This window comes from Trachurus japonicus, chromosome 24, assembly GCF_045865225.1.
Source record: "Trachurus japonicus isolate A0001 chromosome 24, Traja_1.0".
Taxonomy (NCBI): Eukaryota; Metazoa; Chordata; class Actinopteri; order Carangiformes; family Carangidae; genus Trachurus; species Trachurus japonicus.
The window spans coordinates 15,154,551-15,180,328 of NC_140930.1; the positions used below are offsets into that span (position 1 = coordinate 15,154,551).

At 42.0% G+C, this 25,778-nt stretch overlaps 1 protein-coding gene and 1 non-coding gene across 2 annotated transcripts in view; one reads left to right on the forward strand and one right to left on the reverse strand.

The window, feature by feature from the left end:
* akap12b (A kinase (PRKA) anchor protein 12b) overlaps positions 1–25,302 on the reverse strand; it is a 44,396-nt gene extending 19,094 nt beyond the window's left edge. Inside the window, exons 1-2 of the mRNA XM_085771508.1 lie at positions 24,828–25,302; positions 3,001–3,076 (exon numbers count right to left, since the gene is read on the reverse strand). Of these exons, the coding sequence (XP_085627634.1) occupies positions 3,001–3,076; positions 24,828–24,977 (226 nt within the window). The 5' untranslated portion in view covers positions 24,978–25,302. The remainder of the gene's footprint in view (positions 1–3,000; positions 3,077–24,827) is intronic.
* trnal-uaa (transfer RNA leucine (anticodon UAA)) lies at positions 13,467–13,549 on the forward strand. The gene has a single exon. It is a non-coding gene; the product is annotated as a tRNA-Leu (tRNA).
* Positions 25,303–25,778: the final 476 nt, after the last annotated feature.

Here is a 25,778-nt window from a genome sequence, read left to right on the forward strand (position 1 = left end):
ACACACACACAGGCTGATGTGATCGTCAACATGGAAGCCAAAGAAAGCACACATCAAATGTTGTTGTTAATAATGAGATAAACGAGTGAAAAGATCAATGATACATTATTCACTGGCTGTACAGATAATGAAATCTAGTCGGAGAGACAGGTTTTAGTCTGATAAAAAAGAACTAGAGAGATCACAGTCTAATCCAAGTTGGAAATAGGTGGCTGCATCATTCACGGCTGACTGTGTCTTAATGTCTTTCTCCCTCCTCATCCTTATCTATTTTTACTCCTCCAGGCTCTGGCTCTTTTCTTGCCTCTCTCTTCTCTGCAGCAAAGCAACATTTCTGAGTGGTCCCCACAAAACTCTATTTCCATGTAATATTTATCCCGTCCCCTTCTCTCAAATAACCTGCTGTAAACTCCCCGAGCCTCAGGCCTCCTGCCTGTTCTTTCTCAACCAATCTGGCACCCAGCGAAGGTTAACACAGACTTAAAAAATGATGTTCAATCGCAGTTTCGGCCAATCAATTGACATCTATGGTATGTTTTCTGTTAAAAAACTGAGAAGAGGTCCCTAAGCCTCTGCACAGGAAGAAAAAGAGGCAGCGACCACATGTTTCCTGCTCTGCATTTTCAGGATTTCTCAATAACCAAATTACGAATGTTTCCACATCCCCTTAGCAGGGCACAGTCACCTTGAGTGAACCAGCAGACTCACTGTTTGTGTTCGCAATAGGGATCGACTACTGACGGACACACTGGAAAATGTAAGTCCACACCTTCCTCGTGCTTTTGTACCACTTTAGACAAATACTATCAGTGATTAAATTAAACTTCCAATGACAGATGATAGAGTCAAATATTTTTACTGAAATATAGCCTATACATATATGTCTGTATCAGATACATTACGTAAAACAGAGGTGTTCCCACTTAAAGGGCCATACAGAGTCCGATAGTCCAAAATTAGGATTCAGTTATGAAGAATGGGAGCAGAGGTGAGATATTGTTCTGAGTTGCTGCTGTGTGTGTGTGTGTTTGTGTATTTGTGTGTGTGTTTGGGGCCTGGTCCTTTAACTGAAAACACTTCTGGCAAACCTGGTCGCGGCAGATTATAACTGTGTGTTTGCACGTGTGTCAGTCTTTTGATCTGCCGCTCGTCTTTTGTTGTTTTATGTTGTTATCAGAGACTCCTCTTCTCTTCCTGTCTCCCACAATGCTCTGCTGCCTTTATCAGGCTGCACAAGAGCTCGAGCAGCGCTGGGATGTGAAACCTCTATCTTCTCTCTCCCCCTCTCTCTTGACCCTCTGCATCTCTCTTCTTTTCACTCCCCCTCCTCTCCTCCAATCTGTAGCCTTGAAGCTCTTTCACAACTTCACTTGTTTTCGGTTTATTTGTCGCCTGTTTTTATTCAAGCTAGTGAGAGTGCCAGGTTCGGTCAGCTGGTCGGTTGATTGATCAGTCAGTTCACATTTCATGGATCCACTTTATTTTGCATTCAGAGCAGATCAAGTAGGGTCGAGTCAGTTTTAGCTCTGATCACATGCTATTTCATTATGCTCTCAGAAGGAAAAACACATGTTTCTGAGTTGAGGGGAAGAGTGTGAACTTAAGTGTCAAATACTTCTATTAGGTTGAGTATAAAAAGAGTATCATCACTTCTTTCCTTGCCCTTTTCAAAAACTATTCTGTGAAATTTAAATCCAAGTCAGAAAATGCAACAGAAACAGTGTTACATGTCGTTCTCGGTCTGAAAACTGTCACACAGTCTCTGACACAGAGAATGAAGCATAGTGAGTTGGTTTTGTGTACATGAAAGCGAGTGGTCTGCAGCTTCTGGTCGTGTTTGCTTAAGTGAATAAGATCTAAGCATTCCTGCCAGTGAAAATATGCGGCTTCTGTTTGTTTCCATTTTTCTATGTTACTAATTAACTTACAGTTCATTTCCACAAATGTAACTGCTTCAACAACCAAATAACCCCCTTATATTCTACATGCTACATCGACTCATATACTCTTAGGAGGGTATCGGCTTACTCCACAAACGGACTGAATCACTTCATTAAATATCTTATTAAACAGGTTATTTATGTGACATATTTCAGTGTTTTAAGTAGTATTGGGTTACTCCTTCCCCTGGGCTATAACATATTATGATGTGCGCAGGTTGCTCTGTGCGAGGCCTGGGTCACGGCCTGCTAAATATTTGGGGAGGGAGTACACGCCCCTGCAGCCCTCCCAGACTGAGGGAGACACGATGAAATGACAATGAAAATAAACAAACGCCGCTTTGGAGATATGAGATGGACACAGCAGGTCTGTGCACATAAATGTTATCCAGTTTATTACTGGGAAGTGATGAGTACCTAAGATTACTGGTTTATAAACTGCCCTTGTGTCCTGCATGAGGACTTCTTCCACCTCGGCCCTTTTCAAATGTTTCCACTTTAAAAAGCAAGATTTTGAGTCGTCCAATAAACAGTGAGACAAAGTGACATGTCAAAGATGTGAGCTTCAAAGCTTCAATTGCGCGTGCTGTACTGTGTGAGTTAACATTTCCATGCTCTCACCTGATGAGCTAAGTAATAATGAGGGAAACAGGGAGAAAGAGTATGTTGGGTGTGTGTGTGTGTGTGTGTGTGTGTGTGTGTGTGTGTGTGTGTGTGTGTGGCTCCTATGTGAAAAGCTCATGTAGGTGTCCCCTGTCTGTTGACAGAGGGATTAGTTTAGGATCAAGTAGATCTCGCAGAGCCATGAAGACATCTGCAGACAAGAATTTGCACACACTGAAATACACACACACACACACACACTGAAAACTGACCCCACACAAACAAGCTTACCTTCTGCCACCGATGGAGAAACAGTACAAAATCCCAGACACAAACACACACAAACATTGCCACTACTTAACCACAAAGACCACAGGAACAGCACCCACAGTCATGCTGTGTAAATAAACACACAATACAGACACACATACACACACACACATATGTTCACACACACCGTCTGCCAGGGTGTTGTCCTCCGAGTGTCCGTTCAGGCTGGTCATGCTGGAGATCTGGCCATTTTTCTGCAAAGACTGAAAGAGAAAAAGGAAAAAAGAAGAAAGTGAGTCAACAGCTTTTTTTAAATTATCTGAATCCACGAGAAGCTCAACATGTTGGGAAACAAAGTTTTCACTTTCTTTCCAAGAAGAAACTCAGATAAGAAGGTCTTTGTCACCACTCATACCCTGTCTAATGCTTTTAAAAATAATGCCAACCAGCAAACACAACCAGCCCGTCATGTTTTATGATCGGCCTACAAGAGGCTGTTAGAGCCTTAAATGGCGTTCATGCTGCCACTGCTTTCTAAAGCCATAAATAGTTTAATTATCAGCCAGGGCAAGACAAAAACACCAAAACAAGAACCAAAAATGGGCAGATTCACCTCAGGTCACATTCACAACAACTCATTAAAATGACAACGTTGTTCAGTCAGCTGATTTTGTTCAATGCGCGAGTTACTAATGGTGGTCAGCCAATCAAGTCTGTACAAGAGCCAACATCACAGTGAAAAGAGAGTATTAGGGGATTTTTTATACAATGGATGACCAACATGTACCATATTAATCAGACTTTGGTCAATAAACCCTCTGACCCGCTGATATCTGTCGTTTGTCGGCAGTGGAAAAGGGTTTAACTGGCGTTCATACCCAGGTCAAATAGCTGCTCTGGATCCAATCAGCATTGATATAAACACAACACCCGAGTAAACACCCAAATATTCACCCTTATTCCTGCTTTAATGTCTTTAAAGCACAGACAGTGAAGACAGAACTGCCACATGTCTGGTGCTGTTGAACCAGAAACACTACAGCTACACTGGACTCTGGGATGAAAGAGTGAGCACAGCCTCCAAATAAGTTTCAAAAACAAGCAATCGTTGATCAAAGCTTCTCTCACTCTCACTGCTCCAACCCTTTTTCAGGAGCATCAACCCGGGGATGAGATGTGACTGGTCAGTTTTATCAGTTTACACAGTCGGTCTCCCTCCCCTGTGTCTGTATGTGTGTTTTATGACATCCCTCATTGTGTCCTCGGTCCATACAGAGGGGCAAACTCGACTGGAGTCGAGTGGCAATGGGAAAGGGGTCAATTACTGTCATTTTTCATTATAGGCAAACTACAAGTGTGTTAACAAGTTTAAAAGATTCAACCTGGCTCACAGCACCTTGTCAGAGGATCTGAGTCCTGACAGAGCTTTTTTTTTTTGGCAGCAACCATCTCCGACTGACAGTCTTACAAAAGAAGGCCGGCCAGAGCTTTTGTCTGTCCCGGCCAGGGGAGAGGGAACCAGAGCCTCCCCACAGAGCTGCTAATCTAACTAATGGACAAGTCAGGCTCCATTCCCAGCAGCCTGAAATCCTTCAGGATAGACCTGTAAAATGACACCACAGAGAGGGCACTCTGCTGGGGACAGATCGGAGAGAGATTTGGTAAAAGATGCGAAAAAGAAAGTGAGAGCAGGTTGGGAGAGCGGATGGAGGGAGGAGCAGAGCTGTCCTACATGGTGCTGTAACTGTTTGGGAGAGATACAACAAAGACCTCTGCAGAGAGGGGAGGAGTGTGTGTTATTGCATCCAAACAAAAGAGACAGAAGATTTAATTAAAATGCTTAGAAATGTAAGAATAATCAAGCTGAAGCAGAAGATGTGAGTTTAATCTGACTGGACTCTGTCCACCTGTGACTCTGTGTCCAACAATCCCTGAGTTGAAAGGTACAACATTTAGGGTTGTTACTAATGATCATTTGGTTTTCTATTGATGACTACTTTTTATCAGCTGTTTAATTTATTTATTTAAGTCAGCGAATGTTTCATAGTCAACAATAGTCATTTATAAGTAGTACTGTCAGTTACATTTACGTCGTTAGCAAGTTGTAAAAAGCAACAAGTGATTCAATGTTTGGCCATTTGGCTGCATTATGTGGAACGTCCACACACACACACACAGATCTAAAACACACTGTTGCTCTCTGTCAATACTGCAACCCCGTCCTCCCCTGGATCAGTAATTAGGCAGGACTATGAACTTGAATCACTTGTTTGTTGGCCGAACAAAATATCAGATTTTGATTGTGTTGGCTTCTTTTAGTGATGAGGCGGCTTCTGCTGCGAGTGACTGTGATTGGCTGTAGATGTAATCAGACGTCTCAGAACACATTTACAGCAAAAAAAAAAAAAAAGAAAAAACACAATACAACCATGCTTTTTATTCTTGTTCACTGGAAGCCAAGTGCTCCCGCCCTGTGAGGCTCATAGAGACATGGAGAAGCTCACAGTGAGGTCATGTGCATTATGGTTCCTTAAGTGCTCGTGGTGCCCTTCTGTCTAAAAGGCTCGATCCACCCAGGAACACAATAGTTGAGTGGAAACATGCAAATCTAAATCAGTGCAGATTGTGCAGCTCCTCCATCCGAACACCCTGAAATAATGAATTTTTTTTTTTTTTTAAATGTCCCGGGGGTCAGATTCTTCATGAACATGTGGGGTCTTCACACTTCACTTTTGTCCTTTTAAAGCAACTAGGACCTCTGATCAGATGTGCGAGCCGAGCCCAACGCTGACCTCCAGACCTGCAGTGACCCCGCCTTCCCTCGGACTACCTCATGACTGGCATTCCCAGCATTCCTTGCCCTCTCTTCAACAAAATTCCTCATACCACCCCCTACCCCACCCCCCACCAACACCTGACTCTGCCCTCAGCCCATCCCACTCCCCTCTCCAAAAAAATGTTCACCCTCTGTCCCCAAGTTACTTCATAGGCCATCCCCTCTGACCCCCGTCAAAATGCCACTCCTCCTCATGGGTGTCAAAAAAAGCTGCTGCTATATTCCCACTGCAGAATTTGGACTGACAGGAAGTGACCCGGGGTTGGGCCAGTGTGTCCAGCCCGAGGTCCCCAAGACTTGCGCCTGAGAGCAATGCAGGAAGTATTACTATTACTGTTTCCCATCACAAACCTGCACTTAATTTATGCCTATATGATATTTTATATCAGTATTGTTGTGTTGAATTCACTCTAACCAAACCAAACCCATGTTTTACTTGCTATGCAACTATATTTTACATCTGTGCTATACATTTATTTCTGTGAAGGAAGTCTTTTGAGACAAAATGAGACATGAAAAATAGCTGCCATTAAATGCTTTAGGGTTTTGGAGGCTCATCCACTATCAATATCGTCATACAGTGACAGGGTTGCGAAATGTGGACATAAATATTGAATATCATTTTGTTGTTCCAGGGCTGAATAAATAACATTTCTTAGGGAAGCGTGCAACAGAGTGACGCCATGATTTTGTCTCCAACTGCAGATAAAATAATAATGAATGTACATTTTGAGGCGATTCTTTACTGCAGTCAGTTTCACTCTGCTCTCCCACTGTCTTTAGATTGTTTGTCATGCTGGCATTTTTATCCGTGCTTTTATTGCATTTGCGTTACATCCTTACCATGTGAAATATAATTTTCATCTTTTTTATGTTGTTAACATTCTTGGCACCCTTGAAAGAGATGCTTACGCTTTCCTGGCTCGATAAGGTTTGGATAAAACTGAAGGTTATATTGGATCTATCTCTTACGGAAGAATTTGAAGTTTAAACTTTTGACCTTACTTCAACACAGTCATCGATATTTGCGTAAAGCACCTCTCATATAATCAAGCGAGGAAGGATCTCATATCCCTCCCATACAGAAATGACTGAGAGTATGAGGTGAGGGAGGAGGTGGAGGAATTATAAGAATTCCAGTTTCAGTTTATCATTTCGGTGAACTGAAACTGAACTGACCTAAAAATTGACGCTGGTACTGCGACGTCTGAGCTGCTTTGAATTCCTCTCACGGAATATGTCGAAGTTACACTGCCAGTTGTGCATTTTTTGATGTCTGCCTGGTCAACATGGTCTGCCACAAAGACCCAAAGACAGACATAGACCTGTTGCAAAAAGAAAGAAAAAAAAAAGTGCACAAAAGAACAAAACAACTGCTGTAACAAAACAACAGCTGGGGCAAAGAAAGGGCAGGAGAGCGTTTTGTCTTCTGGAATGAACATAATAAAATATAATGTGATTTGAGCTCGTTGGAAAACATTTAAGATGCCGTATTTATTTCTATTTATGAATAGAAGTAATGAAATGTAATATTCTCCTTGTGCTTATGTGGGTTTCAACCGAGTTCTTCGTCCCACAGGCCAAAAACATGCTCATTAAAGTGGCGATTCTATAAGTGCCCATAGTTCTGAATGGGAGCGTGACTTGGTTGTTTGTCCCTGTGACATGCAACCCACCCCCCACCTCACTCCTCACGCCCATGACCCTATAAGGAGAAGCGGTTTGGATAATGGATGGATGTATCCTGGTGTATGCTCATGGACCTGAGAAGCACTTTATGTTGCTAATTTTACAGACTACATTAAGTATCAGTAAACACCTCCGGCCTCTTCCTGCTCTGTTCATTTGTTCTCCATCGGATCTCCATTTATCACGAAAGGCTTAATACTCACAAATAACGATTTTTATCCCCCACACTCCTCCTCCTCTGCAGCTTCTTTCACTTAAGTGCATATACTCATCCATTAGGCAGAAGAACAGACTTCAGATAAGAGAAAGAACTGCAACAGTTTGTTTCATCCAACTACGAAACAAATCGTTTAAACAGGCAGGAACAGTGAGAGGCAGACAGGTGAAGCTGGACCAAAACACCGTGAAATCATAAATCCCTGCTGCTGTCTGCATTAAAGTGCAAGGGAAGTGATATAAAGATTTTTTTCCTTCTTTTCACAAATCCTGCAAAAATAGAAGTGAGATCCTTTGTGTGAAGTTACTGAGAAGGCATTGTTTGTGTCGGTAAAACCTGACGTAGATCATGAAGTGTTTTGAGAGACAAAATCTGTCCTGCTACTTGAATCACATATCACACATACACTGGCAGAAAATATTCACAAGTGCATCTTATAATTAATTTTATCATCTGCCAATGGAAAGTCTCCCTACACTGCACTATACGGTTTTGATCTTTTCATAGGATTATCTGACAATATGAGGAAGACAGACTAGGGGCACCCTGGTGGTTGACCTGGTCCTAATTGCAGCAGCCATGGATTTAAATCCGATTCGTGGCCCCTCGCTGCCTGTCATCTCCAATATCTGAATAAAGGCAAAATCAATGAACTCCTCTTCATCCTAAAGTAAATATGTCATCACAGGTCTCACATTACCCAGTTGAATCGCCCCATGAGCATTTCACTTGATTTTTTTTATTTTTTAAATTGTGCAGAAAGACAGAGGTTAAGAGCTGTGCTGCAGCAGCGCTGGTCCACACTAAGCTGTTGTCCATGACACCGAGCTGAACCTTCAGCTCATCAACACACCACATGTTCTGGCCAGAAACAATATTTATTGATCGGAAAACTCTGGTAGGTGTGTTCAAACCTTCAGGCGATCAAACATTGTGTGAAATCTTCTTTGGCACATCTTATATGACCTAAAAACAAAGGCTCTAAGATGATAAATATAAAAGTATTTCCAATCAGATTACTCATAATTACAGTGACCAACAATTTCAGGATCAGTAAAAGATTTCCCTGTGACCCTTTTCCATCCCTTTACATTTCTGCTTTCGCTTTCATCCCCAATTTATCTCTGATTCTTGTTCTCCTCTTATCTGCCTCTCTCATTTACTTCTTGGCTGCACCTCTTTAACTCAGTGGCTCCCGAGGAGAGACGACCCGCTGTCTCCTAAATCACTCCACAAAGGCCAGCGGAGGAGGATTTATATGCTTTAAACCAAACACAGAATGCTGCAGGAGGGGGGTTTTAATGGAAAAGAAGAGGGTGACACAGCTGGCCAGTCGCATCTCAGACCCAGACCTGTCGTCTCACAGCGGCCTGAGAGAAGAAGCCAGACTAAGAAGTCAAAAAGAGGATTGGTGACCTTTATTTAAATCTGGCCTGCTCTTAATAATGGTATCAAAAAGGGAGCAGGACTAGTTCAAAGGAGCCTAAAATAAGGGGTGAAATTGATTTGGGAGCTCACATGCACAAAAGGTCTTCATCTGACTTCACTTTCTTCTAAAGAAGCTTTAATTTGCTTTGATTTATTGATTGCTGTGATTGATTAAAAGGTCTCATTCTGACATACACGCTTCATGCAGCTGAAGAGCTGATTGAATAAATCTGTGGAAATACGCACATATGAGAGACAGGCAGCACATGCTAATATTTTCCAGCTCAACGCAACACTGGCTATAAACGTCAATCATAACACAGCGGCGATGAAACGAGAACAGCCGTCATAAACTGACTGCATCTGGCCAACGTGGTCAGTTTATCGCCAGTTTGTTGACAAGCGCTCAGTGAGGTGCTGCTGGAAAATATGCACAAGGAGAAAAAGTTATCTGTCCCCCCACCCCAGAGAAAAAAAAATCCCAACCATTTAACCTTGTGCAAACTCGCAGTAGGAGATAACAGGCTTTAAGACTGTCTGTGGGGTCGTGGGTTTTTTTTCCTTCTCTCACTCTCTTGTGCCAGTTAACCCGACAGCCTCTGACCTCTGAGGTGTGGACAGTCTCAGAGAAGACGAAAGGAAGAAGACGCCGTCGGAGAGGTGGGTGGGTGGGGGTGGGGAATGGCTGGGAGGATTGGGAACGGGAAGATAAAAAAGGTGGAGTGAGAGGAGCTGAAAGCAGAGATGAGGCGACAGGAGAGGAGCAAAGAGAAGAAGAGAAACAGAGGAGGAGGGAGAAGATGAGGAGGAGAGGAGGAGAAGATCCTCCAACTATAACTGATGGTGGATTTTCATAGTGCTGCACAATATGCAAAACAAAAACTCATATTGTCATAATAAAGGCAGATGTTGCCATTGCGATTTCAGTGTAAATGGTCATTTTTTGCTTTACATTATCATTTGAATTGATGTGATTTTTGTTTTGCTGGTATTGCAGTTCCTGCAATTTGGGTATTGCACATACAGTATATGTATGTATTGCAATTTTGATTCATTTAGAGAAACTGAGCATTACATTTACATAGCTCTTCTGTATCGTTACAACAAAATATGCTGATTTTTTGTAAGGAGCAGCAGCAAGAGGTCGGTCAGGAGGGAAAAAATGTAGAGAAAAAGCAAAGAAAACAAAGAAAAAAGATTGCTGTCAGATTAGGGAAAAGTTCGACATTTTGGGAAACATGTTTGTTTTCTTGCTGACAGCTGGATGAGAACATTTGCACAGTCTCTCCAAGTCTGCGTGATTAATATCTCTGATATATAAGCCCCCTGAAAAAAAAAAAAAAAAAAAAAACACTCAACTTGCAGCGATAGGTATTTGCCAATAAAAAAAATTTCCCCCTGGGTCTGACGGGAGGTTTCAGGGCTCTGTGTGACCATCACCGTCATATCTGTCTCCCTCTCCCTTCATGTCTCCTCACCCCTGCCAGCCCCCAATCTATTATCCCTGACCCCCACATTCAGTACATACCACAGATCAAAGTCGGACAAGACCCCCGAAGAACACTCTCACTGTTTCCACAAGTCATTAACTCTGCTCAGGTGCTCAGACTGAGGCTACCTGTGCTCCTGTGTGCATATTGTGTGTGAATGCATGTGTGTGTGTGTCAATATAAAGTCATATCCAGATAGTTAATGCATTCAATTATTCACTCAGTTTCACTCCAGCCATCTTGTCTGCCTCTGCTCTACACACAGAGAAGGACTAACTGTGTCATTTATTTATGGCAGCTTTCAGGAAGAGGTAGGTTACAATAAATCCCGCTGGCAAACATTCAGACACAATCTGACCACTGACAATCTGTCTGTGTGTCGGTCCAAAGGTGTGGCTGCCAGCTTTTCTATTAGTTTATCTCTAATGGATGAAAGTCACATTGAGTCTTGTGTTAAATAAAAACTTATAATAACTGAACTATTCAGACTGCGATTGCTCAGACTCAGTAATATGATGATTTAAAAATAGGCTTGGCCATCTTAAAGGCCCTTATAATATCAGGATGGAATCAGAGCAGTGGAGACAAGACTTCAGATTTGGACCTAATTATAGACAAATTAAGGAGACATCGACAAATTAAGACAAATCGACAAATTATGGGGATATCATGAAGAGCATTAATCAGCATGTAGAAGAGAGGCATGATTGGGGAGAGTGCCACAACGCCTGGGTATAAATTATAAATAAGTAGCATTATAAATGTGATGTATATACTGTATCTGGGGGAAAGACAGAACGGGGGTCATGCCGTTAACTACTGCTATGTGGATTGATGGAGAAAAGGTTGGATGGTGCGTCACTAGACTTTGCTCTTTTCAAGGACTGGACTCGTAGCTCAAAGTAAACACCGACATTCATGTTCAACTTTGACCTTAAATCCTCGAGCAATGAAAAATGAATGAAACGGCGTCAGCAGCTCCTGGATGACCACAGACTTTGAATATTTATGCACTGAGAGAAATCGGTGTCGGTTATGTAAGAGCTCCTCTGACCCGGCTTTTAAAGCAAACGTTCAAGTTGCTGTTTCATGTCAATCAGCGGCTCTCAGAGACTTGAGATTTGACCTTTTGCCTGGAGAAGCCACGTGAATTACATTTATACACATATAATGGTTTAGGCTAATATGTTTTGGGATACCATAATTCCCCTATGGATTATGATCACTTCATGTTTATGTTTGGTGCTACGTTTCACGCCACACCTAGGACTCTGGAAAAGTAGGTCTCTTGTGTCACTGTTGACTTTTTCAGTAAACAAGATCTTTTTCCCGTCACCTGAGGCTGACTTTGACTTTGACTTTGACTTTAGTTGTTTAAACCTTGAAATTGTCATAATCAAGCTTAAAAAAATGTATTTGAAGAGAGGAGAGAGTGAGTGTTGCTACTTTGCTTTGAAAATGAATCCAGGAAGCATTATATTTCTTTCAAGACTTCCTTGCTTATTTTCTTCACAAATTTGTGGGCTCTAGATCATGTCTTTGTAAAATAATGAGATTTTTTTTGGCAACAAAACAAACAAACATACCAAACTAAAAAATCAGTGGTAGTCCATGATGTGTGGTCCACAACCTCTCAGCACTGGAGACCACATTGGTCAGTATTTGATTTCAGCTGTGTTCAAATACACAATGTGAGAAGAGAACCTGAGGGACACTGAGTTGGATAAAACCAAACCAAAAGGTTGAAATAGTCTAAGCAGCCAAGACTTGAATTTGTGTGAGTGTTTGCGCTTCTATGTGTGTGTGTGCCAGAGGAGTGGCTGGTTTATGAAAGGTTGAAATGCAAACTACAAAGACCTAACGACCCTGAAGCTGCGGCGTCCTCACACCTGTCACTCTGGGACAACAGATGAAACAGTCTCGTCCTCCTCTACCTACATCAGTGCATCTCTGACCCTTTCACCCCGAGTCTCTATACCTCCCACAATTTGTCTGTTTTTCATCACCCCCCGATCCCTTCATCTGTGCGGCTGCTACACTTGAACAGCAAACGGAGCCAAACAACAACAACAGCCTTGTTGCAGGAAAGACCCCACAGGACACGATCATAATCAGGCCACGCTGGCCAGTGTTTGACCCCCAGGGGGCCGACTCTCGAACTGGGCTGAAATAACAAATCCACCCCCATTGCTGACCCCGCCTGTCATGAATCTCTAAATATCTCTGAGCCTCAATAAGCATCTGAGCTCCAGAGTCATATGTGAGAAAAGAAGATGACTGGCGGGGATGGGGAGGGAGGAGAGGGGGCTGGAACGCATTCAGACACTATAAACATGGTTTTAATTAGTGAGACTCTTAAACCAGACTTTGTTTTTTATGGCTTTAGGCCTCAAATTACTCATAGATTATTACCCCACTAATGTCTGCACATTTGATCTAAGTTTTGGCACATTCAAGGTTAAATGTGTCACTTAAACTCGAAGCTATACAAACACAGCATTGCATAGTTTTGGAGAGTGTGCGTCACTGAGCAGCAGATCCTTATAGCCAAAGTCTGCACCTTTCTCCCAAAACAACATTTATTTTCTATCAGCACATATGACAAAGACTTTGTTATGTTGCATACATTCCTGAAAGTGTTGTACCAGTTGGAAATCTTACCTTAGTGTGACTATTTGAAGCTGTCTTTTACATTGTCTTCAACTGTTCAAATATAATCATACTTTATCTCTTGCCCTTATTGTATAATTGCAATATAGTGTGATACTTTTTACATACGTGGGTATATTAATAAAGAAATGTGTCTTCTAGCTTTATTCAACTAAAAATTGTTTTGTTTTGTTTTGTCTGATTGGAGCAATGGGAACAAGATCAAAACACAACATTGACATCATTATCACCATGTGGGGGAAAAGTGTGAGCAGTCGATTGCAAAGTGGAGTCATGTTTGTGACCATGCTGATATTTTGCTGGTTGACGAGGCAGAAACACACACCAGGATGGCCGAGTGGTTAAGGCGTTGGACTTAAGATCCAATGGACATGTGTCCACGTGGGTTCGAACCCCACTCCTGGTAAAGTCTATAAAAAAATCACTAATTCAACATGGTTGCCAGATGACACAACATAAAAATACTTGCAAATCCTTTGTCACCTCATATGAATGCTCTTAGTGTGCAAGTAGGGATATCAAAGCAAATGGGATATGACATAAACTCATTAGTGTCCTTGTTTGCCCTCAGTGTGACTTTTATCCTCTGCAAGTAAAGATAAAACATGATGTCTTTCACCATGTGACATGGGACGGAGGTTTCAAGCTCTTCCACTTCAAAAGCATTCGACTCTGGGCGGGTAAAGAAGCCATGGTCACGACATAATACATGTTTAATGGCCAGCCTTCACATCTTCTGCCAAATATAGCAGGAAAAGGATGTGGATCAATAGTTGCCCAGGAACCGTTGCCACAGGAGTTAAAGGAGAATATTTCTGGCCATAATGTGCATTTAAAACATGTACAGCTGTAGCGTGTTTGCACACGTTAGGACAGTTGAGGTAAATCTCGGCCAATTCATCTTCAGTTTGATGGAACCTCAAATTATATAAGCCCCTATCTGCTGTTCGTAGGGGAAGTTTTGTGTTTCCTGCAGATCTTTAGAGTTGTGCCAGCATCTTGTTCCTAGTCATGTCTTTTTAAAGAGGGGTTTCTCACATGTTGCTGGGAGCCATTTAATTTTAACCAAGTTAAATAGGACATGTGAAAGAAATCAGCTTTAAAAAAAAAAAAGTCTCATTACTTTCATTGGTCTGCTTAACAGAGCAGGAACAGTATGGGTTTTAGCCTGCTAATGTGATTATCTAGTCTAAAAGAACGTGAATGGCCTCATCACAAACAAGCACATGTCAAGTCATGGTGGATTCTTGCCTCAATCATGCACAAATCTCTGCTACAGCTTGGAATATGAGTTAGATATTATCATAAATGTGCATTATTATTAAGAAATAGTGTCCTGTTAACTTAGAAATATTAGGGAAATTCACAGACAGTGAGTATACACTGTATAAGCAGTGAGCAGTTGTTTGCCATTTAAAACAACATTTCCATTCAGCGAAAATGAGTGAGCAGTGACCACCTTATTGACTTTGCTGTATGTTTCTAATTATCCTGAGACAGCGGTGGGCATCATAAGACACTACTTAAAGAGTCCAAACACGTGGACGTGTACTGTATGGGTTGTGACGAAAGCGCTTACACGTTGCGGCGACACGATTATGTCAAACGTGGCAGGGGCATGTTGTGAAGTGTTTCGCAATCATAATGTGACATAACATTTGGAGGCAGATACACAAAGATACAGAAGGAGTACACTGCCACATGAGATGTTCAAAACACCCTCATTTTTGTTTTGTTTTTTGTTGAAATGTCTGCAGTAAATTATCTTAAATTGTAAAAGGTAAGGGTTAGTACTCAAAAAAGATTTACATTCCACAGGAAACAAGGCTTTTCAGTTTTCCTGAAGGAAGTAAACAAAGTTAAAAAAAAAAAAGAAACAAAAAGTTAAACACCTCCTTCCAGGTGCCAGAAATTAAGCAAAGCCTGCGAACTATAGTTCAGGCAGCCGATGTCACATGACATATCTCATGCAATCATACACACCCTACCAATTTGGCGGTCTATTTAAGATGGCAGCATTACACAGCTCTATCCTATTTCTCATCACTCCCATATACTTTAATGAAATCCTATTCTCAGGGAGTGATGAGGTCGGAGCCTTGACGCCAAACTTAAATGCATAATGAAGAATTACCGATTATTCATCATTTAGCATTTGGTTCCTCCGCGCTCAGCCACATGTTTGTGCTACTGTGTGTGTGTGTGTGTGGGCATGAGTGGGTATGTGTGTGTTGGGTGGTGGTGGTGGTGGGGGGAGGGCATTGCTTTTAACTATCTGAAGCATTTTGTGCTGCAAATCTGTATGAAAAGTGCTTTATAAATAAAGATTGGTGTGATTTGATGTGAAGTGCTAAATGGAACAAACAACATTTGATTTCTTTTGCAGAAACACCATCACAACTGTGCTGGATGAGTCAGGAATCATGGTTGTATCTGAAATCTTAATGACCACTGCTTGTATACTGTTTTTCCTGAGTCCTCTATAGGGAATAATCATCCTCACTCATTCTGACAACACTACAAATCAGTGAAGTCCCTGTCTAGTGGACTACGCAGGGAGTGGTGAGTGAGTTTGGATTCAGTTTTTGAATCTCCAGTTGTTTATTTGTTCTAGACTTTAATTAACAGAAACACAGAGACATTGAATTATGTAAAAAAGTTGGAACAGCTGTAACATTTCTGATCAGAAGATTTAGCACCATAATAAATGTTCCTGATGGAAATGCTGCCTCATAAAAAATATGTTTATACAGAGAGACCAAGATACATCCTGTGGTTCAAGTCAGTGTTGACTTTCTTATCATTTAATCACAAGAGTGTCCGAACGTAACTATTAAATCATGAAGCAGACCTTCATTTTCATGTAGATAAAGTAAAGTGAATTATTGGTGAATGTTTAGCAGAAACGTTCTGTATGAAAACCATGGAAATTAGCCATGTATGATGGAAATTTCACAGGACAGTTGTGCAGAGAGAATCATGTAGTATTTATCAAATAAATCAAGTATAACGTTGTTATTTCTGTCCTTTGTTTTCTTAGTTTCTCTCCCTAAGTTTCAGATATTTTGTTATTCTCCTGCACAAGAGGAGAAAGTGTTCCATGACAGCCTGTCTTGAGGATGGCATCATTTTTTTTTATTTCATGTCGGCTATTATAATGTCACATAAATTACATTGTTTTTGTATGTCTTAATCTCCATTGTAACCACCATCAGTAGGTCTCTGATGGAGGAAATGTAAAATATCTTTCCTGTGTGTGTGTGTGTGTGTCTGTGTGTGTGTGTGTGTGTGTGTGTGTGTGTGTGTGTGTGTGTGTGTGTGTGTGTGTGTGTGTGTTGGAGTTACAGCATGAAAAGGAAATATTCAAGTAAAACCCCTGAATGTTGAACTGAGGTGCAGAGCTTGAGTTCATATGCCGAGTCACCTTCCAGCAGTGCTGAGTCACCTTTCAGCAGCACCCGGTTTCTCACTGCGACTGGATGAGCTCTGTTATTTACGAGACATGTATTTGGTCCGCACATTAAATCTGACACCTCAGCTGTGGAGATTGGAGCCACTACAGTGCAACGCATGAGTCGGCTATGATTCACTGTTTGTCCTTCAAATGATCCGACTCCAACCAGCACCAAAGACACACCGTTATAAAACACACACACACACACCCCACCCCCACATGCCCACACACACACACACACACATACATGACCTCACACATCCTCCACTGTGATGCAGTGATGCAGTTTAGTGCTGCATCAGGACCAGGGCTGATGAAAAATGGATGATGTGCAAAAAAGAGAGGGAAGGCAGCGAGAGGAGAGGGGTGAACAGGTTCATGAGAGAAGGGCTGGGCGAAGAGACGAGGAACACTCTGAATAACAAGGTTTTTCTTTTTCATCTTTTTAAGTATATGGGGCTGGAGCTTTTCTGATGCCAAGTGGTTCTTTTCCTGACAACAAAGATTGTTTAGTTGTTTGTTCTTATACTTGAAATGACTCGTGCTTTTTCCTGACAAAATTATGTTCTTACTCAGGACAACAAATCCGCCCATTGGCTCGTCTGTGCAGGTTCGCATCGCTGGAGCCAATCCCAGCTGACCCATGCAGGGCGAGGGGGGGGGGGGCTACAACCTGGTCTATCACTGGGGCTAATACACATTTACATTCACATCTATAGGTAATTCAGAGTCACCAAACAACCTATTGTGCATGTTTTTGGACTGTGAGAGGAAGTTGAAGCACCCAGAGAGAGAACCCATGGAAAACATGGAAACCCCACCCATAAAGGCCCAAGGGCTGGGGATCAAACCCAGAGCCACTGTACCACCATGTCGCTCCAGGATAACCACTTAGGCAGCAATGCCACTAACAATCACTTCTGAAAAAAATCTATTACACTGACATTTACACTTAGCCACGTACTATATGTGTATCTATCCACTAACAACTAACTAACATAAACACATGGATAGTTCGAAAGCTACAGATTTTTGTTTTCCTATTGGAAGACACATCTTCATAAGTTTTGTTCTGCTCTGTGTAAATGTTACAGATATACATATTGTGAGCACTATGGTGTAGAGAGCCATTTTGGTGCAGACAAAATGGATGCTTTGCAACTCCACTTTAGTTTTTCCAGAGTAGAAGCTAACAGGTACATTGAGGAAAGATTAGAAGATGAATCATGGATCAAAAACAGAAAAAAACAGAAGAGAGTGAAACAACAGCAGATGCAAAATGGGTGAGTGAGTCCACAGAGGCTCGTGATGTAATGGAGGTAAGATGTTATTTTGGGCACAGTGGAGGAGCCAGCACAGACTCCGGCAGTGACTGTTTTTGAAATATTGAACATGCTAAAAACCGAGAGAGTCCTCTTCTCTGATGAGAAACTCATGGCTCGTCAGTTGTTAACTTACAGACATCAAAAAGGGAAATAAATAACTTTATCTGAAAGCCGCAAAATCATCCAACAATCCACTGTTTCATGCACAGACGATGGGTCAGTTAGAAGCGGCTTGTAGCTTTAACTATTCTGAGCAGTCTCCTTGAGAGATGAACAAAGGAGTTATTGTGTTATCAGGAAGATCTAATTATGCAATAACAAGCATCCTCGTCTATTCATGTGAAAATAATCTTTTGCCTCTTAAGGAAAAATATCAAACCAGATTTTTAATTTGAGGAAACAAACACCTTGAAAAAACATGGAGGAGATGAATCTCTGTGTGTAAATTAGGGCGCTTACGTGGCGAGGCTTCCCCAATCATAATGATTGATCGGGACTGAGTAGCTGTAACAGTCCCATTGGGAGAGAGTGGAGGAAGCCAAGCCTCCATTTGGCCAGATCGGGGATATTCGATAACACATGATCACCACAAGACAGCGATTCTCAGGAAGGAAAACCCCCTCTCACACCTCCAGCATCACATCACCACTGTCGAGGACTGTACGGTCATGCAGAGTCATTTAATGCATAACTGAGCAACAACAACAGGCAGTGTAGACACAAAGAAGTGCCGTCCTGTTTAATATTACGTAACATTTTGATGTTGATGCCATTTTGGGCTTTTGATATTGTCCCTCTGACTCATTATTAGATCTACTATTGGGTCTAATTTGAAGGGGGCGGAGAGGAGAGAGGCACAAAGGAGCGCTGGGTTTTCACGTCCTCAAACGCACGTCTGTTTATTTCCCTACTATAATAGAGCTGGCACTGACGCTGAGAGATGGGAGATAGGCAGCTGGGAATTAGCAGAGACACACTTCCTGTTTCTCCTCAACATGACTGAGAATAAATAAGAATTATACATTTAATTTGATTTCCTTTTTGGGGTAAAAGAAATCACGATGGAGAGTTATCAAGCGGTTGTTATTTTGTTATCATGACTTTTGATAAACAATCTCTGCTTTAAGTTAACACTGTGCACGGTTGAGTTACAGTCACGGGGATTAGCTTGTCTGTGAATTTGCCCATGGAAAACTTCCTGCAGCTTAAATTGCATTCATCTGTTTTCATACCATACACTTCATTTATTTTTCTCATACAGAATAAGCTTTGTCATATGGACTCTCTCCTCTAATTGAATTACTTTGATTCTTCCTTCTTGTTGTTGTTGTCTATGGCGGAGCTCAACCCACGGCGCAGTAATTCACTCCTGTCTCAAAGATGCGACTGCAAAATGTAAAATATGCAGACCAACAGGAGGATGTGTTTGCCCAAACGGCATTTACTGAAAGTGGAAAAGAAATGCAGGTGTCTCTCATTTTCAGCCGTTTGCTTCAATGCCAACATTTAAGATTCATAGGTTTGGTTTTAAGGGAGGGGCTTTAACTTGTTTTCAGAAAACATGATGCATCACCTCACCTCCAGCTTTCATCTCTAATCTACTAAACTAACTTTATTTATCTTCTCCAAAAAAAAACAGAGCTTAGTTTGGGCAAAGCCCCAGTTTCTGCTTGGATCTGTTTAGGTTGTTGTTTTTGTAAATGCGAAAAGTGCTGACTCAGCAGAACGAGTGGATGAAAAGCACGTTTTTTTGGGTTTTTTTTGAGTGACTGAGTGACTGAAAGTAAACAAAGCAGTTAGCCGGAGTGGAAAAACTAATCTCTCTTTTTTTTTTTCTCCCTCTCCACAGATTTGTGATGTGATTCCTGAGCTCAATCGGTTGATTCATCTGCCTTCGTGTCATACTCCCCCCTCACTCCTCCTTCATCTTTCCTCTCTCCCTCTCTGTTTCTAGACTCCCCCCCCCGCGTCCCCCTTTTCCCCTGCCCACCCAAAATGGTGCTCCTCCCTATGCTGGTTCCTTCCTCTTGTTTTGGGCCGCTGCACACAGGGGGCCCCATCATGGCTTGTCCCCCCCTGTCCCCCGGCCCATCCTCAATGGATCCTCTGTCCGCCCTCTTCCGCCCCCTCCCTCCCTCTCCCCCCACTCTCTCTGTCTCCCTCTGCTAAACAGGATAATCAGAGCCACGGCAACGTCTGATCAGCCGCAGCTCATTATACAGGAACGTACGAGCCTTAATCAGCGAACAGTGCCTTACATAACGTGATGCTGGATCATTGGAGTCACCCGCTGCTGCTATTGTGAACCTGACATGTGATGCAGGTCTCATGCTCAGGTGGTTATTTGTGATGCGTTTGCTATTGATTGTCTATGTGTGTGTGGGTGTGTGTTTGTGTGGTTTCCTGTAGTCTTAACAGTAACAGTTGTGTGTACAGAAAGCTGATGTGCAAGAGAGGGAAGCAGATTCGAAGAGTGTGCACACAAGTACAGTACAGGAAACTTCTCTTTTTAATCAAACATGGAGCCTCTCTATTTTCAAAAATCGACTTAAAACATTTCTTTTTAATAGACCATATAATTAGGGATCTGAGTTTGGCATCTTTTTATCTTTTTTATTTTTTTATCTTCCTAAAATTGTTTTATCACTGCTATTGTTTTATTGTCACTGTGTATTATTACCACCTGATTGTTGATTAATACTGTTTTTAATTGTTTGATGATTTGTTTAAAGCACCTTGAGATGCATTTCATATATGAAAGGTGCTATATAAATAAAATTATTATTATAGAGATCTTCTAAAAAATGACAGTGAAACAGTTTCCTGAAAGACGTTCCGGTAACACCAGTGTGAGATTTTCCTCATGTGCTTGAAGAGAGCAACGTGACACCTGCTGGAAACTTAAGGGTTTAACTACTTCCCTGTTTGCTGTGGTGATGTCACCAGGTATATGAGTACACTGTCACATCATTTTGTTGTGAAACTAAAGAGGGCGGTGTTCTTGTGCTTCCCGTAAAGCCAGTGTGACAGATTTTATTCAGCGTATTGTGCACAAGCAAATCACAGGAGACGGGCAATTTAATTTAATTTAAAGGGTACATTTACATTTCACTTCGGCTTGCCAAGCTGAACCTCTGGAGCCCAGACAAATTTAAGTGTCTGTGTCGTGCGTGCGCTCCGTCTGCCAACAGGAACACTGATTTTGCTCTGATTGGATATGGAGGATTGATTATTCTTCTTTACACACAACTCATGCACGGAGATGATTGTGTTTGTGTGTCTTTGCAGACCTGTAACTCCAGACTCGCTAAAGACTTTAGCAGTAATAGAATAGCTGCTGAAGAGTAGATTAAGCGAGAGATAAGCAGCACGTTGTGGTGAACAGTTTGTCGCTCCATACATTACAAGCACAGTAACTTCTTACATTGACTGTTATGTAACAGAATTTGCCAAAAAATTAGGGGAGAGAGGAGACTTGGGAAATAAATGAAACACACACACACACACACACTCACTCACACAGGCTGAATGAGTTTGTGTTTACAGTATGTTTACATATGATCTAATAAATCCAGTCTAACAGTCTGGAGATGATTGTAACTCATTTAAGCCTCTTAACCAGATTAAGACCATAAAATAAGCATAAAAATCACAATCAAACCTTAGAGCATGATTTATATCTTTGTTTTGAATCCATAATTTAACAGAATCATATCCGGGTGCTTGATATTTGTTAATTTTTGGCCCTAAAGGCAAAATATGTCATAAAGAAGTAGTCTAATATATTTAAATGAGTTAAAAACAACATAATTAACACAATGTTTCTGTACTATAGGTGGCACCATTACGAGCAACAGACAGGGAACTCGTGTTTCCGCAAACCATGTAAACATCCACTTGTGTTGGGATCTTAATGTCATTATTTTGATAACACTTGAGGCTGCTGGAGACACGGAGGTATGAGGAAGGCGGGTCGGCAGCGGTGGTGGTGGTAGGAGAGAGAAAGAGGCATTGCTAAAATTCCTCTGTGGAGTGAAGAGGATATTTATCGACCGTGTATCAAGCAGGATGTCTGCATCTGTTTCAACCAAGCATGAGCGGCACCAGTCCCAAATAAATTACTTCAAAAGTCACAGTTTTAATCATGGATAAGTTTGTGTCATTTGGAGAGAAGACGTGATGCTGTTCAATCTTTTCTCTGAGATGGTTCAGGAATAAAACGTCCTGTGCTTTACAGCCAAGGTCAAGATCCTCCTCGGTGCTCGAAAACAAAGTGTGCAGGCCAGAGCATCCACCGTTCACTAGAAATGTCTCTCAGCCAGCTTCCTAAATGAATCAGCTGATTAATCGATGCCTGAATTAATGGGAATCCATTGTCACAATCAATAAAAACTCAAGTGGTTTTCGAAATGCCAGAGGGGCTCTGGACAAAACAAGCAACATCTCCATGGGCTTCAGGAAGTTGTGAGTTGTGCCATTTTCAGTCTTTTCTGACACTCTCAAAACAAAAAGATTAATCAGTTAATCAAAAAATAATGATAGGTAAGCTATACTGGTGGATAATGGTATTGATTATTATCCACAGCCTGCCTTTCATCAGTTTTCTGGATTGTTACACCCAGCTCAAACAGCAGCTGTACGAGGTACTCAAGCGTGCATAAATCATACGCAGCAGTGTGGATGTGTTACAAACAATGTGAAACAAACACACACTCAGTGTTACTTCAACAACAGAGAATCATCAAGAGCTAACATCTGTCATCTTCACTTCTGCCCACTGGTCAGTCTCATCAGTCTGGTTGTGAACTTTACAACAAGAATCTCCCAAACAGATCCATAATTAACTTCAATAACACCAATAATAAAAGCTGTGGATTGATAAATGTATTCCGTGGCTTGGAGAATTTCTTAGATTTCTATACAAATGGAGTAAAATGGTCGGTTATCTCTTTGATATCCAAGTGCTTTGGCTGCTGATAACCTATACTGATTTGGAGAGAGAACAACAGACAACAGACTGGCTGGCACGCAGAGACATTTTGTCAAAAATGGTTACAAACCTCGTATCTATCTCCCGATACCATCTCCCTCTGTCACAGCTGGAATCACAAAACACAATAGTGGCACTGAAGTCAAACGACTCGCAGCCTTGAAACTCTTCATATCGCACATTCCAATGTCACTGGCAAAATACGAGGGAAAACACAGCCACCGGGACGATGATACCTGAGATAACAGCTCAAGGCTTAACAAAACACCCAACTGCCACACATGATGTCAGTTCACTGGAAAACAACCGCACAAACACGCCAGTGTGTTAAAAACACGAGCGAGCCAATGACACACGTCTCGGTGGAGTGAACAAGAATGAACAAATGTAGCTATGATCCAAATCTCGACCAGATGTTAAGCCCTTTGTGCCTCCTGCCTCTCCCTCGGTGTCATTTGACCTTCCTGGTGACCTTTCAGGAAGAAGGACAGGCCACAAAATCTGACCCCTCGACCTCCCACCTATAAAAAAAAGTCAATAAATCCAATAGTGTATACGAGGCGTGAACAGAGCAGGTGGCGAAACATACACAGTCATTAGTGGGCACTTTCCAAATATTCATTCACACCGAGCTGAGCAATTTACACAAAGGCAACAGTGCGGAGTCGGCAACATGCCTCAGATGATGGCACCTGGTTCCCAACATAGCTGCACGGTGGACGAAATGAAAAGAGCACGATGACTGATGCACACATTCGTTTTAGAGCCTGTGTTCGTTTCAGTGAAATATAGAAAACTGTTGGTTTTGATGAAGAAATGAAGCAAAAAGCAGATTAATGGGAGATAAAACAACTGTTTGTTCCTGCTGTATTTGAAAGAAAATTGTACTTTGGGCCTCTGACACCAGCACATCTGCACAGAATGAGACAAAAACTATGGTCATGATGGTTAAATTCAGCTGTTGGTTTTAAACAATGAGTTTTTTGTGACTTCTACAACAACGATATTTGTGTTTTTATATATTATTCCATTTCTTTCTCTATTTTTTCCTCTTTTTTCCCATTTCTGCGCATGTTTTTGTTCTTGTTTTGTATTTTATATGTGCACAAGTAGAATGACCCCCCCAAAAAAGAACTAGTATCCAGTTTAGTCACCATGTTCAGTGGTAATTTAAAAATATATATATTTATTTAATTATGTATGTATTATGTTAAATGTATGGTAAATGTGTGCTTATTTGGAGGGGGGAAGCACCAGGAACAAGTGCATGATAAAGCAGTGCAATCAAGAGTGACCTGGCTATATGAGCCTGTTGTTATTGTGAGTGTGTTACAGTCTAATTCAATCACACGTCACGACTGCACTGCTCTCTTCTCTTGGCCCAAGTCCAAAAATAAAACCAGATTTATATGTGGTTGCGCTTAATCCAGAGAGTTGCTGAGGAACAGTGAGAGCCAGCAGGTGCCTGTGAGGCTGTAAAGCTGAGCTGCTGTAGTTTTTTTATCACCGCGGGGGATTCACTGACTGCAGACAACTCGACCCATTACTCAGCAAAAAACCAAAAACCAAAACGGTGTTAAGGCGCACATGGAGGCAGAGTATTGAGCGCTGCGGCACTTGATGCGCACCAAGGGAGGCGCACAAGATTTAGACTGGGGGTGAAAGGGGGAGGGGAGGAGGTGTGTGTGTGCGTGTGAGGGGTGACGACAGGTAAACACACACAGGTAAACTGAAAATAAATCGCCTCTGCAATAACAAGCGGATGTTGCAGCAAGGTTGTTGTGTGACGTGACATAATATTGCGGTTACAGGTTTTCTTTTTTTTGTTTTGTTTGTTTGTCTCCGTGCCCAGTGCGTCGTATACACTGTGCACAGAGCTCTGTCTGGGCCGAGCAGGCGTCAGTAAGGGCGGTACCTTGCTGTCGAGGACGCTGCCTTCCTCCTGGAGCACCTTCACCACCTCCGAGGCTGAAGCTGAGGCTGAGACTGAGTCTGAGGCTGAGGCTGAAGCTGGGGCATCCTCCTGGCTCTTCCCGTCCCGCTGCACTGAGCTCTCTGCTCCCATGGCGCACACGAAATCACGAAGGGTGAACTGAACTCTTCTCGACTTTGGCTTATTATGCGATCAGAATCAAAACGGGACCAGCTTCCCTCCGCAAAACGCGCGGCACATTCACGACCAGGATGGCACGACTTAGAAAAAGAAAGCGAGTTATCCAAAGGGTCCAGCTCTAAATAACAGTGCAGCTCCGCCCCGGGGTGGCCTGAATCTGGAGTGATGAAGTGTGAGGACCGGCAAACTCTTGTAGGACACCCCCCTCCTCCTCCTCTTCCTCCCCCTTCTCCACCTCCAACACCTCCTCCCTTTCGGTATCACATGGGGCTCCGGTGCGCCGCGGCGGCACGCCTTGCAGCAGCAGCAGCAGCAGCATCAGGGACGGTGCTGATGGAGGACAGAGTGCTAGAGAGAGAGGTGAAGGAAGATAAGAGGAGTTAATAAATGAAATGAAGGATGATAGCGCTCAGTGCTGCTTAGTCGCTTTAAGCAGTAATTAGATCCATTCTTAAGATTGGTAAATTAAATCTGAGTCATTATAAAACGCAAGTCAGTGACACTTGGGAATAAGGTTTGCAGGAATCTTCTGTAAATATCAAGCCCTTACAGAGAGGAAATGAACTTTTTCAAATCATATATTATGAGTAAAGGTGCATTGATTTGTCACATGATGCAAGAAATAAATGATTTGTTTAGAAACACAAATAAGAAGAATTAGACATAACATATTGCCTTACTTGAACCACATCATAAATTATGTCATTATGTCTTTAACTCACCAAGCCTGATGGCTGCAGAATAAAGATTTTG